Source organism: Python bivittatus, unplaced genomic scaffold, assembly GCF_059951505.1.
Source record: "Python bivittatus isolate LINGU-HERP-01145 unplaced genomic scaffold, Pbiv_v1 ctg000350_np1212, whole genome shotgun sequence".
NCBI lineage: Eukaryota > Metazoa > Chordata > Lepidosauria > Squamata > Pythonidae > Python > Python bivittatus.
In genome coordinates, this window is record NW_028277074.1 from 23649550 (window position 1) to 23669130 (window position 19581).

A 19581-nucleotide genomic window follows, 5' to 3' on the forward strand; every position below is an offset into this window, starting at 1 on the left:
GACTTAGAATTGTTTGGCTCCTGACTGAAATATAAATGCGGCCCGGTACAGAATATTAGTTTTTATAACCTTTCCCTCTTTTTTGTGCCAATTATCAATATATTTATGTAAGACATCTTGCTGATTGCCTCTGATTCTCTTGTTGCCCTCATTTCCTCTTTATTGTCCCAGAGTGCTCAGATAATTTGAGGGTTTACCTACTAAAGGTAGGCTGTCCCAGATGTCAGAATACGAATATATTGGTGCAGATGGCTTCCTGCCTAACAAAAGGCCAGCAAATTGTTTTCCTTAGGTTTCCTTTTTTATGCATTGAAATTATGCCAGAATGAGGGGTGTCAAGTGTGGAGCTCTGAGCAACTGTCCAATTTGCCTACACCTAAAACCATCACCCAAACCACATTCTGTTGTTTTATGGCCACGAACAGTCTGAAAAGAGGCCTGCCGGTACCCAATCCTGTGCAAGCCTCTAATCTTGGGGGTTTGCTCCTAAGAAAGAATGCACGCGATTGGCAGCTTAAACGTCTGTTAAATCCTTTTTTGTCCAAAATATGCAGAACAGTTACTAAATCTGAGCTAGAACATAACCAAACACACGCAACCTCATTTTCGTCCGGGCAACCTCAGAAGTTTTCCGAGAATCCGGGACCCCCCGCTTCAGAGCTCGAGTCTCGGGGAATTACACCTCATCCCGTCTCGTCTGCACAAGATTAAAAGAAAGGGGCCTCCAGTTGCTGTGGAAACATTTTTGACCCGGAAATGGAACGAATAAAACCTTCCGGTTGCCTAGCTGCTCTCACGTGTGAGGCGCTTAGTTGCTGCAAGCGGCGCGAGGGCAGCTGCAGGGATGAGATTCGCTTACCGGGTGAGAAAACCGTGGTGCTTTTGCCGACTTGGAGGATTTGGGGATTTGCAATTTTTGCTCCCTTGTTTTTTTTTTCCTCCCCTGTTCCCGGTTGGTCTTCCAGCCTGCTCTTTTTATCCCGTTGCTGCTTCCCTGCAGGTTTCACAACTGGAGCGGGTTGGATATCTATCTTTGAAAAATGTAACCTGGGATGAGTCTCACTAGTCGTTCCTTCCCGCTTCTTCTCACTGTGCTTATTATCCACGAGTAGGCAATGTATTTTGCACTTCACCGTTTCTTTTTGTCCATGTTAAAGCTCAGTATCAGGGTTTACATTTGACAAGAGTACAGCTGGATTGCTTCCAAATCTCTCTCTTCAGAAACCCAAAATACCTGAGAGGTTCTCTACAACTTCTTGTTACATTATGCTTTCTAAATCCAGTTACTAATTACGTTTGATATTACAGTAGTGTTGTATCTTAAGATCAAGTGAAATATTTAGGGCATATAGAAATGGCACGATTAAGATCTTACTGTTAGAGCATCTCCATATAGAATTTATTTGTGCATTATATGTTCTTCTCTACATTTTGGGAATGAGTTGGTTACAAATCATATACACTTTTTAATTCCCATTTTCGGTATCTTTCAAATTTGCATTGTCTGAAAATGCCTTTAAGAGTTATAATACTGTACTGCATTTTTGTGCTTTATTTCATTTTCTGCTTAAGTTGCATTAATGCAACTTCAATTTTATTTTTTCTAGTTTTCCAACTTGTTGGGTACAGTCTACCGCTGTGGTAACTTGAAGTTCACTCCAGATGGAAACTCTCTGATTAGCCCAGTGGGAAACAGAATTACAGTCTTTGACTTGAAAAAGTATTCATTTGTTTATTTGATTTATTGTCTGTTGTCTGTTTTGTGGAAGAAATATTGTCCTATTGTCTGTTCAGTTCAAAGCATGTATATAATAGTTTGTCTTCCAGTTTTTTCCCACAAAAACAATGCTGTGAGGTTGTTTGAACTAAGAGGATGTGGGAAGACTGAAGGTGGACTTGAACCTAGGTCTTCCAAGCGCCAGTCCAATATCTGAACCATTATACCTCACTTGCTCTTGTGTAGCTTCTCAGTGTATGATTAGTAAATAGCCTGTTAAAAATACTTTTGCAATCTGCCTCTGAAGTCATTGTTTTGTGGAAGAAATTTATAAGATAAATTTGCTAAATTAGTGTTGTAGAGGATTTAGTTCTCTACTTTACTTCAAATATATTGGATAATGTTGCCCGGAAACCAAATTCTGTATTTGCTTCCATGTCTTATTCCTGCATCTGGTAGAAGTATATAATTAAAATTACTACTTTGTAAATTACTACTCTGTTGTTTTTGATATTTGATTCATCTGTTCTTTCAGTAACAAGTCTGAAACATTACCATTGGCTGCACAGTACAATGTTGCATGTATGGGACTGTCTCCAGATGGAAATCTTGCTATACTTGTTGATGAAGGTAATCTTTTTAAGATGTTATGAAAGAATTTGATCAGTAAATTACATTTACAAATATTATTACATTCTTATTAAGACTAATATGCTATTTTTTTAACCTGTTGTTGTTTACACGTTCTGTTGAATTGCAGATAAAATAAAAATGTGTGAATTAAATTCCCCTAGTTAGAATATGAACAGAAATAAAATGTAAAAGAACTGTTTTTATTATTTGCATCTTTTAAAAAGAAATTGAAATATTTCTTCTGTTCCTTACAGAGGGATCTGCCTTACTTGTCAGTTTGATCAGTAAATCTGTTATCCATCGATTCCATTTTCAGAAACCTGTCCATAGTGTCTGTTTTGCTCCAAATGGAAAGTATGAAGAACTATATTTGAGTATTTGATTTTACTATTTTACTTTGTATAGAAATAGTAGCAATTAACAATAAAGTAAAATAAGTTCATCATGAAAGTAGTACTAAGGAAAATAAGTTAGTTTAAAGAAAAATAGATATAACTGAAGATAAAACCATTTAATGGATCATCCTCAAGGTCAATCTGTAGCTATCTTTGCTATTTATAAGAGTTGTTCTTATAAATAATTATCACAAAGTAAGTGCTATCTACATCAGAAGCATACATAATTTTAATTATATAATTACTTGTTAACTAAATTGGCTATAATGTGTTGATCTTTATTTCTTTGCTGAATAATTCTATAATTTATTTTTATTCTTCATTTTTGTAAAATAGAAAATTTGTGATTACTAAAGACAAAGTTGCACTGATGTACCATGCCCCAGGGAAAAAAAGAGAATTTAATGCATTTGTTCTTGATACAACATATTATGGTGCTTATGATGAAACGACATGCATTGACTGGACTGATGATTCCAAGTAAGTTTTTGTGTAGTTTATTGAGAAAGCAAAAAAATGAACAAATATATTTAATTTCAATGGCACCTGTGTTATTTTAGTTTGCTGATACACTCATTAATAACAGAATTTTAAAATGTATTTGGACATGCTGCCCAATTTTTTGTATGTATATGTATATGTGTCTGTGGTCTGTTCTGTATATTGTATTCATGTACTTCTTTTTTTCAATTTTCACAAAGATGTTTACTATCACTAAATTTACTGCATGCAGTTTATTATAAAGTGATAAGAGTTATGCTGCTGAAGATCTTAAGGAATCCTCCAATTTTCAGAAGAGGCTTCAAACCTTTCTGTGAATCAGAAGGAAGAAGCTAATTCTTTATTTTCCCCTTTTCAGAATTGTCTGTCAGGAACTTTCCTCAGTTTCAGATGGTTCCCAGTTCTTCAGAGGAAATGGCAGGTGGGGGTGGAGGAAATTCCATGGGAAAAAGAAGCAACAATTGCCTTTTTCTCTGCCAGGAATGAAAATCTGCTTATAGATTTCTAGTTTCAATCCATGATTTGTAATCTAATAATATAAATATCCAGGTTTATAGGGCTGAAGGTGCATGCTTTGATTTCTTGCCTCTGAAGGTGGAAATGAATCATTGGATCCAACAATTTACAGGTAGTCTTTGTTTAGTGACCACAATCAGGACTGGCAACCCGGTCGTTAAGCAAAGTGGTTGTTAAGCAAAACCATGGCCCTGCTTATAATTTTACTTCAGCTTTCCTTTACTTTACAGACCTGAGAAGGTCATAAATGTGAGGATGCTCATAAAGTTATTTTTTCATCATCGTAACTGAACAGTTGCTAAATGAGGACTACCTTATCTTAATTCATCAGTATTTTTCCCAGGGCAACAGGCTATTAGGAGACAACTGTCTGGCACAAATAACTTGTCTTATCCACAGCTATGTAATTGTCACAGACATTAGAGAGTTATTTATTTTTCATATTTATATAGCTGCCCATCTTGCACAGCAGAGCAACTCTGGGCAACATACAACATGACATATTAACAGTTACATTACTACATTACAACAATTATTACAATTACTAAACTTGGCCAGCAGCAGTCGCAGGGGAGTCAGATCATCCGGGCTTTTTCTTCCTCCGCCGATCTTCCATTAGTTGCGTCGCATCTTTCCAACGATCGCGTCTAGGTGGATCAGCAACCGGTTCCTGTCCCCGCGCAAAGTGCCACCAGCTTTTCCTCTCGCCGAAATGGGAGTACCTATTTACTCGTGGATTGTATGCTTTCGAAATGCTAGGTGGGCAGGAGCTAGGGATGAATGACGGGAGCTCACCCCGTCATGCAGAGCTGGGCTCGAACCGCTGGAGTGTCAACCGTTTCTGGCCGGAAACTCCAGCGTCATTAAGCCATTACGCCACCGCGTCCCTACTGATAAAGTAACTTTTTTTTTCTTTTAGATGTTTTGCAGTGGGTAGTAAAGATATGTCAACATGGGTGTTTGGAGCAGAACGCTGGGTCAATCTGGTTTATTATGCACTAGGAGGTCATAAAGATGCAATTGTTGCCTGTTTTTTTGAAGAAAACAGTTTGGATGTATGTACCTTTCACATTTTTTTCATATGTTGGTAATGTAGTTGGTTAGTATTTATTTGATTTGGTCACTGTGAGGTGTATGTATGTATGTGTATATATATATATGTATATAGTTACAGTGGTAATACATTAGCAAGCAGGGCAGTACTTTAAATATGATGGTAGTTGATGCAGTATTCTAAGAAGCCACAGACAATTAGCACTGTAGATTTTGGACTTAAACAACTAATGATTGCACATATCTAGTTGTCTATTAGGGCTGTGCAGCATTTCAGATTCAAAAACAAAAAGATGCTTTGAAGTATGCAGGTAAGCACATCCTACATTTCTCTACAATTCCTTTATGCTTTTCCCCAGGATCCCATTGTCTTTTCAGAGAGCAGTCTGAAAAGAAGTTGCAGGCAGATGATATATAAGCATACCCCAAGTGCTCCAAACCACTTTTTGCCTTTGAATCTGAAGTGCTCAAAGCCCTGTTCTCTGTCACTAAGTGGAATGTATGTGTTCAATATAAATATAATAACAAAAAATACAATCAAGATATCGTACATCCAAATATTTCAAGAGGTTTTTCTCTCTCTGTCATACACACTCTAAGATAGAATTTAGATTAGAAGGTAGCATTTTGTAACAATAGGCTAGATCATTTCTAAGACTGTATGTTAGCAAATCTTTATATAGGATTTACTGTTACAAGTTGATAGGTCTTATGGGCCAAATAATGCAAGGTCCTTATTGAAGTTAGGGGCTTGGAATTTGTTTATTTGTTCATTTGTTTAAATTTCTGTCAATTGAAGTTAGGGGCTTGGAGTTTGTTTAAACAGTTCATTTGTTTAAATTTCTGTCAATTGATAATTATAATAATATTTTGTTATTGTAGTTATACACTGTCAGCCGTGATGGAGCTCTGTGTGTGTGGCAGTGTGATACAGAGCTAAATGGTCTGAAACCTAGAACTCCCAAAAGCCAATCCACTGACAAGGAAGAATCAGCAAAAGACCTAGATGAAGAGTTGACAGAAACACAAAAAGGCAACGAGGTTCATGGAAAAGCCAGTGGAAATGAAAAAGAAAACAAAAAGAAAGTGAAATACTCATGTGCTGCCAAGTAAGTGATTTTCTAGGAAGAGAAAGTTTTAAGAGGAATTTGTTGTACATTTCTATCTGGTTTATTTACAGTGGTTAAGCAAACTCCATTGGAATGCTTTTAACATATGAATGCAATCATAGTAGAGGTGACTAGAAACAGGTTGTTATAATTAACCTTCTGAGCTGAAGATCTTATGTATTAGTTTTTATATTACTGATGAGGCTGACTCAAGAATTCTGGTTTTGTTAAGAAATATTAAAATTAATAGAGGTGAATATGTGTAGCTTGGGGTTGAATTGTGGAGTCCTTGGGGTTCTCTGAGCTTGGTTCTTTTCTTGCAAACGTTTCATTACCTGGCTAGGTAACTGAAGATGTTACCTAGCCGGGTAATGAAATGTTTGCAAGAAAAGATCCAAGCTCAGAGAACCCCAAGGACTCCACAATATTAAAATTGTCATTGTTGATCTCAGTGTTAACTGACAAAGAGTAGAAGAACCTCGTGTTGTGCCTGTAATCAGATTGCTGTTCTGCATGGCACATAAGATGTGAGATAAAACTCATTGAATTTCAAGAAGCCTGAACTAGGAAGAATTGTTAACCCAGCACTACAATCAGTTTTTTTAAGCAGAAGGCTTAAAAATGTGGGCTAAATTTGTTTCTTTAGCCTACATGGTTTAAGACAAACAATTGATCTTGTATTCCTTAACATTTCCGCCCCTCCCCCCCAGGTGTTTTGGACTTCAACTGCAAATATTACCAGCCAGGATGGCGAAGGGTGGGAATTCTGTTAATTGAAGTCCAGAAAATCAGGAGGATAATAAGTTGTGGATGCTGTGGAGGATCTCTGTCCTCTGGTGGAAATATGGAAATGTGCATGCCATTATATTATGCATTCTCTCCAGTCATTTAAGCAATGATATACTGGGAGCAGTAGTGACAGCTTGCTATGCTGCAGGTGCTTGTGCAGCTAATAGTTGAATAAAATAGCCTAAAATCTTAACCAAACACACCACTCGCTAAAATGAAGGATGTGAGAAAAAAAGATGATATGCAATTCCATTTAAATTTAGTAGGATTCTTATAGCTGTACTACACAGACTTTGCTAAAATTTTAGACAGCTAATACTTAAAGCCTTTCTGCTCTTTATTTTAACCTTGACTCATGATTATTGTTCAGTCTTTAGTAACATGTGACAAATATTAACAATACATGTTAATATTGTTTTCTTGCTTTTCTCAATTTGCTAACATAAAAACAGCATTTTATCACCGACCATTACTGTTTCCTTTCCTATTTGTCAAACTACTCTTTATTAGAAAGGTAATTTGATGGTAATTATTCTTAAATCTGATTTAAAAATCTGATAATTTTTTATTCTTTGTGTATTCAGATACTTTTTTAACAAGGAAGGAGATTTTAACACCTTGACAGCTGCAGCTTATCACAAGAAAATCCATCTGTTGGTCACTGGATTTGCTTCTGGAATTTTTCACCTTCATGAGCTTCCAGAATTCAATCTCATCCATTCTTTAAGGTTAATGTTAATATTGTAGACTGAAGATATGTATTATTAATATTACTTAATATTACTAATATTACTTTAATATTAAAGAAATAATTATTCATCAGCTTTGTTTAAGTGATTTTTGTTTATTGGGAGAATACTTGAAGCAGTATCTTTAACTTAGGAAATAATGATAAATTTTGTTTTTGATCTATTTAACTTTTTCTTTGTTCTGTTCAGCATTTCAGACCAGAGAATTGCATCTATTTCTATCAACAGTACTGGTGACTGGATTGCTTTTGGATGTGCAGGTGCGTAACTAAGATATAGAATTAGGGAGGGCCTGCTTATGCAGTATTGTTAAAATAATCTTTTGATTGGTACATAAATATCTATATTCATACCCAGGATGCTGTGTGCTTTTAGAGTAAGCAGTATTATGCAAAGCACAGAAAGAGTAAGAAGTAGTAAGACAAAGAAATTAAGGCATGAGATAAAAAAGTATAGCTAAATCTAGTTTATACCAAGATTGTAACTCTCCATACCTTTCTATCTTTACAAACGGTCCTTGTATAAATGACGTCCATCCACTGTTTCAAATATTCCCTTTTATTTTTTAAACTTTTCACCTCTTTCTGTCTCCTCTTCATCAAATACATCTTGTTCAGTCTTTCTAACCCTCTCAACATATTCACCGTTCCTTCATATATCTGTGATTCACTCCTCATTTGTCCTCTCTATTTGACCAAGGTTAGGTTATTACTGGTACATACATAGATCCCCACTAGATGACCAATTTTCCTTTCTGTTGTATTGACAGGTCTGGGACAGCTCTTGGTATGGGAATGGCAAAGTGAGTCCTATGTGCTGAAACAGCAAGGCCATTTCAACAGCATGGTATCACTTGCATATTCACCAGATGGGCAGTATTTAGTTACTGGTGGGGATGATGGAAAAGTAAGTTGTTGATTAAAACATTGAGTTTTAAAACTAATTCTTAGTGTATTGTTTAAAGAAAGCAAGAAAGGATTTAACAAATATTAAATGAATACGTTATACATTAACATTCAACAATTAAAATACTTAAAACCATAATATTGTTTTGGATGTAGAAACAGGTTTTGATGAGTTGGAATGGGATTTTTTAAATATATGAAATATTTGATTAATATGAGAGGGCAGTTTAAGAGCAGGCAATCAATAATGTGTTGTGAAAAGACCATCTGCATTGAGAATGGCTGTTTTTTTCAACATTTATGTTACAAAGATATGCATCAAGGTTATCTTTCTCCATTATTCATTGTACTCTTTTGCTAACTCTGTTAGAAATAAGAATGTGGAAATGATTCTCTATTGCCTTCTTCAAGGATATTTTTCTGATTTTCCAGTCAAGCATGTATCTTGGTATCCCATTCAAGTACTAGTCAGATTAACCTTGACAAATCAAGGTTTAAGATTAACCTTAACAAATCAGGATTGTCAAGACCTATAAGATTAATCTTGACAAATCAAAACGATCTTATTAAGGAAATCAAAAAGTAGTTGTAGTTATTCTATTGAATATTAATAAGGGTGGATAAGTAACATATTAAAATATAGTAGTAAATGTGACGCTGTATGACAAAAATATATCTCTAGGTTAATTGTCAGAAATGTTAAGTGTGCAGATTTCTTTCATAATTCAACCCTGACAAATCAAAATAATCTTATTAAGGAACTCAAAAAGTAGTTGTAGTTATTCTACTGAATATTACTAAGGGTAAATAAGGATAAGTAAATATTACTAAAATATAGTAATAACTGTGACACTGTGTGACAAAAAATATATCTGTAGGTTAATTGTCAGAAATGTTAAGTGTGCAGTTTTCCTTATAATTCAACATGCATATTAAAATTTATAATTCAGCATGTCTGTGTTAAATTATTCTGGAATACTAAATCCTAAAATTATTTTTTGTGGTATTTAAAATAAATTGTGGAGTTGAAAAAGTACTAACAATAAAGCACCACTGGAAAACAACAGAAGCACTTCATTTGGTCCTTCTATTAATGGTTTAAGCAGAGTCTAAAAAATATTAGAATTAACATTGCTTATCATATATTTTGTGAGAAGTCAACAGAGTACAAAAAATGCTAAGTTTACTATTTTTATGAAATTCACTTTTGGAATGATAGGATCTAATTTTAAGTATCTTTTATGTTCAGTTGTGATCTTACTAGTTAATGTATCTTTTTAAAAAATAAAATTCTAGTTTAGTGGTTTTTTTCAATTCTAGTCAACATATTTAGGAGCTAGAAACTAATGTCCCTTATATGTTTGTTTAATCCTGATTGGCTGTAGAAGTGTGGTTGTATTTTTTTTTTAACCAAATATTTGGTTGGAGCAGGGTTGAATAATATTAGGTATATTTGCTGTCTTGAATTATATATATATAAAGGTGGGATAAAAATGTATGACAGGTGAAACTTATGGTCATACCAGCTTCTGAAGAGATGATTCTGTATTTTTTGTTCAAAATATGACTGGTTAACTATTAAAGGTGGCAAATTGGAATGTTCTTTCAATAGTAAGCTCTCAAAGTCAAATAGTTATTGAAAAGTAATAATTTATCTCAAGCTGGTTTAAAGCTTTTCTGTTCCATTGTAGGTGAAAGTATGGAATACCAGCAGTGGCTTCTGCTTTGTCACCTTTACTGAGCATACCAGCATCATATCTGCTGTAACATTTACCAACTCAGGATATGTTGTTTTGAGTGCTTCTCTTGATGGAACAGTGCGAGCATTTGATCTCCACAGGTAAGCTTATTATTTCACTTGTTTACTTTTAGTTTTATCCTGTCTTGAAATAGACATCAGAAAATGTAAGGTATTCTTTATTAAAGTCTGGAGATGCAATTTTTCATTAGATCAGTTGTACTGTGTTCTCTTGGGCAGTTGTGTCAATTGAAAATTGTGTTAGTGTTATCTAATCTGGAAGCCTCCCCTGTAAAAATCATGCTCCATGTTAGAAGTAGACATATAATACTAGGCTGTTGTAGAAGCATAATGAAAACCCTAATCAAACATTATTTGTGTAATTGTTTTCAGTTTTGTAGTATTTAGGGGGGGGTTTACACCTTATTTTACTGGGCAGTGTTATTGTTACTGTTTATTATTTTTCTGTTGCTATCCAAACGCACTGTTGATCTTGCTGTTCGTCACCGAAGACAAATTTCTTGTATATATTTTATACTTGGTCATTAAAGTATTTTGTATCTTGTATCTTTGTATCTTTATTCTTGCGTTTTACAATAGATACCGCAATTTCCGCACTTTCACTTCCCCACGACCAACACAGTTCTCCTGCTTAGCTGTGGACTCCAGTGGAGAAATTGTTTCAGCTGGTTCCCAGGACTCTTTTGAAGTATTTGTGTGGTCTGTGCAGAGTGGACGACTTTTAGACGTAAGCCACAGACACTTTTTACGGTGCTTGCAGTAATCCATTTTGAAGCAAATCATATTCTTACCAGTATTTCCTTTAAAAGAGAAATCCTATAAAGGTAGAATTTTAAGTGATTATTAAAGTCAAACATTGAATTCCTGTGAATTTTAAAGCTGATTATCTGAGAAAAATAAAATCAAGACACTTAGTTATAGAACTCATGATTTCTCAGTCTTATTTCTGAATGAACAGTTTGGAATTAAACAGATAACTGAAACTTCCATCTGTGCAGCTGTGGCCTATTAATACTGTACTGTGTTTGCCTTCATTATTTAAACAGCATCTTATAAGGGGCAAGGGCAGAGATCTATCATGTATTTGTAGATAATATTTCTCTTATAATTCACTATAACACTGTATCCCCAGTTTGTTGTGCTGAATGTGGCCATAGTTACAGATAATAGTATGCACTAATATTACCCCGAGTCTGTTGTCCTCACCTGTGCTGCTGGTACAACTTATTGAACTGTGATAGTTTTGGAATCATGGTACTTGAGCTTGGAATTCTTTCCTCTCGATTGATTTGTTTATTGCAGCAGATTGTGGCTTTGATGTTGCACACATTATGAAGATACTGTTTGTCAATATAAAGAAAGCTCTTCAAATAATTAACTGTTGAACTTTCATTGTTGGAATTATACCCAATAATGAAATCTTGGGATCTGTGATCCAAAAGTACACTCTTTAGAAGTGGAAGTAGTTTGAAACAGTAGCACATAGATCAGATAAATCACGATTTCCAAATGTCACATATGTATTTTTCTCCATTAGGTATTAGATGGTCATGAAGGCCCCATCAGTAGTCTGTGTTTTAACCCAGTGAAATGTGTTCTAGCAAGCGCTTCTTGGGATAAGACAGTCAGATTGTGGGACATGCTGGATAGCTGGAGGACCAAAGAAACTCTGGCACTAAGTTCTGATGGTAAATCTGTTGAAATGTCTTGAATGTCTTGCCTTGTTTGTGTGATGTTTGCAATAATTATGGGGTACCCTGGTGGAGTGAAGCCATTCACATGGGGACCTCCAGGGTGCTGGTATGGGAACAAAAACTTCCATGTAACACAATTTTTGTTAATGAGTCTGAATTGAGCTTTACTCTTTATTTATTTAATACAATTTAGAGGCTGCCTACCTCCAAATGACTTGGGGGGCTTATGTTAAAAAATAATAAGAACAATATAAAGCAAGAAACAGAGCACAAGCATCCAGAAAGCAAACTCTGAATAACAATAAAATATCCTATAGGGACTCTGCCCCAAGACCTGGGAGAACAGCCACATTTTCACTACTTTTCTGAATGTCATCTGGGTGGGAGCTATATGAACCTCCAACATGGATGGGAAATTATATTGAACATGTTAAAACTTCCGATACTGCACGTATGTTTCAGGACAAGAAATAGGACCATCCTTATGAAATGTGGGATCTCTATGCTTGTGGAAATTTAAAATGATAATAACTGGTCTCTGATAACTGTTTGAAGAATGGAAGATAATGAAATCAAACTGCATGTGATGGAATGAATCTTAAATAAAACTTGCCTTTGATTTCACTCATGATCTTTGCAGTGCTTGCTGTTGCCTTTCGTCCGGATGGCAATGAGCTTGCTGTAGCTTCTTTGGATGGGCAAATCACTTTCTGGGATCATGAAAATGCGGTGCAAACTGGATCAATTATGGGGCGACATGACCTTCAGATGGGGAGAAAAGAGCTGGACAAAATAACTGCCAAACAAGCTGCTAAGGGCAAGTAGGTAGCATACTTAATGACCTTTTTATCTTTTTTCTGAACTGGGGATATCTATTATAATTAATGGAATCTCTTATCTGAATATTTGAATTTGAACTTTATTACTGTAGGCTTATTTTAATATTGGAGTGCAGAGCTGCTCTGCATGCTTTCTGTGGTTTTCTTTTAAATACTTGAATCCAAAAATTATAGGTATTTATCTAAATCAGTGTAATTTCCAGCTGTAGAAAAAATATGAATCTATAAAATTTATGTTGGACTCTTAGAACAAGCTCAGAATCATAGACTGTAAAAGTTGGAAGGATCTTGGAGATTTAGTTCAACCTAGGTTTTATTTGGAATGTAACCTTGAATGAATTTCTTAGATCTCTCAAAACCTTTTCTTTATTACTTTAACAGATGAAGGTTGTGAGAAATAAAATGAAGTAAACATGTCAGGAATGTGTTTAACTTGTTTGGATTTTACATGGGAATAATTTTTACAGATACCTTGTTAGATTGTCAAATCTCACAAGTTTGAGAGAGATTTAAATTGAGTATATCTGCACACATCTGGGTCATCACACAAAATTATATTTGAAAACATTCCCAACTGTATCATATGGGATGCAGACTGCAGTTATTCCAGAGTAACTGCTCTGGTGAGAACTATAAGCAGTGTGATATTTAAAGCCTGAGATGCATGTCAAATTACTGGTTTGCACTTTTTTTTTCAGATCTTTTACTAGTCTGTGTTATTCTGCTGATGGCCAATGCATTTTGGCAGGAGGTCTATCAAAGTTTGTTTGTATTTATCATATCAAGGAACAGATTCTCATTAAGAAGTTTGAAATATCTTGCAATCTTTCCTTAGATGCAATGGAGGTTAGTATATGTATGTTTGAACATGGGATAAATCTTGACAGTTTATGGAATAAAAGTATGCTCACTGATGCTACTTGCCTTACCACACAGTATTTTTAAACTGACAGTGAATGTATTCTTTGGACCGAGCAATTCATGTGTCTGTGACTTGAATAAATAAGCATTTTTTATTAAGATATTCCTACTTATCTATGCTTTGAATTAATGTTGTCTTTGTAATGTTATAACAGTTTATCCGTCAGTCATAGAGAATTCTTGGTTCTGATGAGGAAGAGCAAGGATTTAGCATCCATTGTAGCTAAAGTATTCTGAAACATATCTGGAATGTGAAATAGGCTATGTCGTCATATACTTTATTTTACAGGAGTATTTGGATCGCAGGAAGATGACTGAATTTGGTAGCATGGCATTAATAGAAGAGGGAAATGGCGATGATGATGGTGTTATCATTCCTCTTCCAGGAGTTAAGAGAGGTATCAGTTAATTTTAAGTAAGGCTCACCAAGTCATGTCTATAAGGTTAGGGTTTTTTCCTGTTGAGTAATGAGAGATGAAAATGGTGAAGTTTTAAACAAGTCTTTTTGTACACACACTCTCACTTGATAAAATGATTGAATCTTATAGTTTGGAGATCAATCACAGTGTCTTTATTGGAGAATGAGAAGCATTGCCCCAGGTTATGGTCATTGGAAAATATTTCAACATATTGAGGGTGTTATAAAAATCTTTTTCATTGTCTCTGATGTTTTAGCTAATATAGTTATGTAGTAACTCTTGTGTTATAGTAACCAATAGCGTTTTCACTACTGCCCTTACCGTGTAACAGTATACATATTGCTTCTCCCCTCCTTTCCCCCTCTTTTCTCCTCCTACCTATGTTGCCTGTATTTCAGTAATTAATTTGGAATAATTTATGACAAGGCAAAATGGGCTTGATCAATCAACACTGTGATCTGAATCTGTTTTCTAAGGGTTTCTAAAGTTGCCAACTGACAAATTTAAATGTTTACCTCTGAACTGATATAGTTCAGATATGGTTGCTTTGATGGTAACAACTATATAAACATATACCACATAAACATTTGTACTGGTTAATATGCTGAACAAGGATAGTTACTTCCCAGGGTGGTTGTTTGGGGTGGGAGTGGGGGAATATTGATGGAGGAAATGCCCTGTCCACCAGCTTAAGCTCCTGGAGGAAAGATGGGATACACATTTTTATTTTTTATTTTTTAAATAAGAAATGTAATTGTCTCTCTCTCTTTCTTGCGACACTTATTGTAGAAACAGTCAACTTACCGTGTCAGCACTGGTTTGTGCAAGATACACGTAGGAAGTTACTGAGTTGCATTTTGCTTTATTTTCAGGTGATATGAGTTCTCGGCATTTTAAACCAGAAATAAGAGTGACCTGCCTCCGCTTTTCTCCTACTGGTAGGTTTTTGGAGGATCTTTTCATTGCTTGAAAAATGTTCTTCAGTTCCCTGCCTGTCCACCTGCCCTCCTTCACTTCCATAATTTTAGCTAATATCACTGTGCTTCTCTTTCAGGAAGAAATTGGGCAGCAACTACTACAGAAGGCCTTCTTATATACTCTTTAGACTCTAGTCTCACCTTTGATCCATTTGACTTAGAAATTGACATCACCCCTAGCAATATTCGTAAAGTATTGCACCAAAAGGAGTACACTAAGGCTATTGTCATGGCTTTTAGACTAAATGAGAAGAAAATGATTCAAGAGGTTCTAGAAACTGTGCCATATGATGAAAGTAAGCTGGACTACTATTACTAGTTTAATGTGATGGTTGCAGAAAACCAGATTTCCTAAATTTCTAAGCTGTTAGCAAAACTTGATTTGTGTAAGTACTAAAGAAAAGGGAAAAGATAATATCCTGAATAATTTGGGTATTTTAAATGAGTAGAAATTCTCTAATTATTAAACAACACAGAACAAAAAGGGGAAATTGAAAAAAAATTATGTCATGCAATATAGCATTTCCTTGCCTTAAATTTCCTTTGTTAAATATGCAAACATTTTCTTTCTGCATAAGTCATGACAAGTGGACTCTTTTGCCAATTAGGTTTACTCATTTGTTGTCAACTAATACTCTTGTTTGTTGTAAAACACAGTTGATGTAGTCTGCTCATCGCTTCCAGACTTGTACATAGAAAAGGTCCTAGAATTTTTAGCATCTTGCTTTGAGAAATCTCGTCACTTAGAATTCTATCTCATGTGGACTCAGAAGTTGCTTATGCTGCATGGATGCAAGTTAAAAACAAGGTTAGTGAGCTTAGCTTAATATGGTTGATAGAGAGAGAATACATATTAATAGTCAGTTGATAACTTTAAAAGTAGAATTATATCAACCATCAAAAGGCCATTAGTTAGAATGTCAGCAAGTCCATTCTTATTTCATTGGCTTACAGTGATTTGATTAAAAACAAGAGAAGCAGCAGTTATGTTTCCAACTGCCATGTGCAAGAGAAGTTGCAACAAGATGCTCTATATGTCTGTTGCAACTAGTAGCTATTTTATTGCTACTGCTTTAGACACTTTTTCAAGTTCATTAACACTTTGAAAGTTAAATATAAATTAACATTTGGGCTTTTTATTTTTTGTATATGGTGTAGGGCTGTGCAAAGCCTTGGAAAACTGTGCACTGGCACCAAGAAGCAAAGTTTTTGTGGCTTTGAAATTTCTTTCTTTATTTGCATGTGTGTGGATAGCATAGTTTCACTACTGTGAAATGTATGTGCATGTGGAAATACAGGTAGTCCTTGACTTACGACCACAATTGGGACTGGAATTTCCATCGCTAAGTGATGCAGTCATAAAGTGAGATGTCACGTGGTTGCATCACTTAGTGATGGCAATCCTGGCAGTCCTGATTGCCATCATTAATCAAGAATCGCGGGTTGTTAAGCGAGTACCAATCCAAGCCATTCTGGGCTTAGTCCTTCCTAGCCCCAAGCCTCAGTAAGTTAAGGGACTGCTTCCAAGTCCCCCACCCACCCATCTCCCCCCCACCTCTGCCCTTCTGGCTGCCCTGCACCCTGCCTTGTGGGGCAGCAAGCAGTCCCAGAACTGCGCGGCTCTGGGGATGGTTGCCATGCCCCTGGAAGCCACAGCCACCCCAGCCCAGTCCCAGCCACAGTTGCCCTCACCACCCTGCACTCCGAGACTTCTGCTGCCCTCCATTGCCCCAGCTGACCTTTGCTGTCTTCTTGCTCCAAAAAGCCCCTTTGCAAAAAGCTCCTGGAGTGTGGCGTGTCAAAATGCCCCTTTGCAAAAAGCTCCTATGTGGGGCTGGGTTGGGCTTTAGCTTCGCGCTGTGAAAAAGAAAAGCAAAAGCAGCCCCTGAACAGCAGCATGCCAAACGCCACTTTGTGCAGTGCTCCTGGGTTGACTTTTTTTTCTTCTTCGCAACGCAAAGCAAAAGCCCAGCCCAGCCCCATCCAGGAGCTTTTTGCAAAGGGGCTTTTTGGAGCAAGAAGATGCCAAAGGTCAGCTGGGGTGGTGGAGCGCAGGGCGGCAGAGGGCCATGAGGGCATAGATGGGGGGAGATAGGCAGGTGAGGGGAGTTGAAGTGCCCCTGCAGTTGTAAGTGCGGGCAGGCTGCCAAGTGCCTAAATTTTGATCAGGTGAATGTGGGGGTGCTGCAATGGCCATGACTTAGGACACCAGTCATCACTTTTTTCAGCAGATTCATAACTTCGAATGGTCACTGAATGAATGGTCGTAAGTTGAGGACTACTTGTAGCATCTGAAGCAGTTATAGAAGTCTTGCAAAAGATGTGGATGTTTTAATGCTTCAAAGTTTTTATGCTAACACCTCTTTCAAAAGCTTTGCACAGTGCTAGTTTATAGAATGACTGTATGTTTGTCTTTTTGCAGATCAGATAAACTGCTGCCTATTGTTCAGTTTCTTCAGAAGAGCATTCAGAAACATTTTGAAGACCTTTCTAAACTGTAAGTATTTTATTTGATTTTTTTCTACTTAGTCGGGGAGAATAGCAGTACTATAAGGTCATTTTATTTTTTAAAAAAATTGTTCTCTCTCTCTTTCCCATTACTTATGGCACATTGTAATCAGAGTAAATGACAGCTTTTCCTGATTTTTCTTTGGGCCCTTAATCATTCCTTGTTCTCTGTAGCCCAGAGTTACTATATTGAGCAACAGTCCACATATGCAATATCATATGTTAGACCTTCTAATGATGGTGGAAAAAGTAGAGGCTTCCCTGATTTACTCTCATATTCTGCATTAGAATACCTTGCAACAGGCAGTAACCAGTATAAAGCTAAGTTGTACATCTGATTAGGAACTGTATATGTAAATAAGGCATTGTAGTTCAAATATCATAGGATAACATTCAGATTCTTCAAAGTATTGAATAATGTGTTGAGTAATTGAGTGATCTGTATTTGAATTAACCACATAATTCATTGCCTCTGATTATTTGCTATATTTTTATATATGTGGGCATGTTTAGCATAGCTTTTGACTTATTTTTCTGATCATTTTTGTTTCTGCAGTTGTGACTGGAATTGTTATAACATGAAATACATTCTATCTATTTCACAACAACGGGGCATGAAACGCACAGGAGAAGACTCTGAAAACAATGATTTGGAAGACTCCAGTAATGAGGCTTTTATGGAAGAATCAGCTGTACATTTATAGAAGTATGACAGTTTTCTCCATGCATAAATTTAAACAGTGGTATTCACTGAGAACTTCATAGCCCTTGAAGAGGCCTATTTTTTATAGGTGATTTGAATGTGAAATAATACTTGTGGGAGAAAGCAGTTTGCCTTTTGTACAATTTTTCCAGTAACTGAATACCTGGACTTTGGTATGGTCACTAAATCCCAACCATGGCTTTTTCCTTGCCATTAGACATGTATTGTAATTCTCTTATAGATTACATGAGTCATAAGTGTTCCTACTTGTGTCCAATTACCAAATTACCTAAATGACCTGTTATGTGAAATCACTTCTATAAAATAAAATATATAGTTATGGGAAGAAGACACAAGGACCAAAAGAATGAATTTAATAGGTTCAGATTTTGCAAACAGAAGATCATTTATCTTCCTAAAATAACCACAGATTTTCTAGAAAACCTTTGTAGAAACTTACATGCACAGCTTATTCAAAATATCATAGTAGAAACATGGTAAATAATTGAAAGTATGTTTCACAGGAAGGGTTTGGACTCCATATGCATGTATTTTTGTAAGTATGATAGTGTATCTTATTAGTGGTAGCAAAAAATGCTTTGGAATTCTTGTTTCTAATATTGTAGCCTGAATGGAAATTATGAAGAAATTCTACTGGTTTAACAGCAGAAATGCTTTAGAACTACAGGCTACAATAAATGGAGTTATTTGTACTTGTTGCCCTGGAATGGTATCTGGCTTATTGGGTTTTATTTATTTTTTTCTGGAGTCCTGTTTTGTTCAATAAAATTGTTTACTTCTAATAATAAAAATACAAAAGAAACACATACCACTCAATATAGAGTGTGTTTATTTGAACAGTATTTGAAAATGATAAACTGGGGGAAGTGACCGATCAGGCCTAGTCAAAAATACTTGCTCCATGAAGTGGAATAACAAACAGCATTTCCCATTTGCACAATACCATGCCTGTTATTTTGCAGGATAAGGCAGAAAATACTGTGTGTACCCCTGGGAATAAAAATATAATTCTAATCACTGAAAACAACTATTGGATTCCTTTTTGAGACAACTAAAGTAGCTGTTTTAGATGGCCAAGTCACTCTGATTGATCAGAATAATTATACCATCTCAGTTTGCTTTACCTTATCTTTCAGTACTATATTGAGTAATAGTGAAATTGCTGCGAAAGATGCAGATGCCACTGTAATTTGAATCCTCCGCTGAATAGAAAGACCAAGAGTTATTTTAATGAATAGCATTTTGCTGTACCAAAGTAAGAGATGAAGGCCCTTTGTCTCTGTAAAATGTCTATTACTGAAATAGATGGTTCATAATTTCTAAAGCCCCTTGAGGCCCTTAAAAAAAAAACCTTTTTTCCTCCCTTAACCAAA

General features: G+C 35.8%; 1 protein-coding gene across 1 annotated transcript; it reads left to right on the forward strand.

Annotated features, from left to right (window-relative positions):
• The first annotated feature begins 724 nt into the window (after positions 1-724).
• On the forward strand, positions 725-19341 carry PWP2 (PWP2 small subunit processome component). The gene is made up of 21 exons (XM_088144723.1): positions 725-862; positions 1608-1720; positions 2253-2347; positions 2605-2704; positions 3082-3225; positions 4682-4817; positions 5698-5924; positions 7298-7441; positions 7652-7722; positions 8232-8368; positions 10059-10207; positions 10706-10853; positions 11664-11814; positions 12461-12641; positions 13358-13505; positions 13870-13978; positions 14872-14937; positions 15054-15272; positions 15634-15784; positions 17399-17473; positions 18041-19341. The coding sequence occupies exons 1-21, from the start codon at positions 845-847 to the stop codon at positions 18186-18188; spliced, it is 2730 nt and encodes a 909-aa protein (XP_088000849.1). The 5' UTR covers positions 725-844; the 3' UTR covers positions 18189-19341.
• Positions 19342-19581: the final 240 nt, after the last annotated feature.

Coding starts and splice junctions, on each gene's coding strand:
- PWP2 (XM_088144723.1), top strand. Junction 2,348..2,604: donor TGCTATACTTGTTGATGAAG/GTAATCTTTTTA, acceptor TGTTCCTTACAG/AGGGATCTGCCTTACTTGTC. Junction 15,785..17,398: donor GGATGCAAGTTAAAAACAAG/GTTAGTGAGCTT, acceptor GTCTTTTTGCAG/ATCAGATAAACTGCTGCCTA.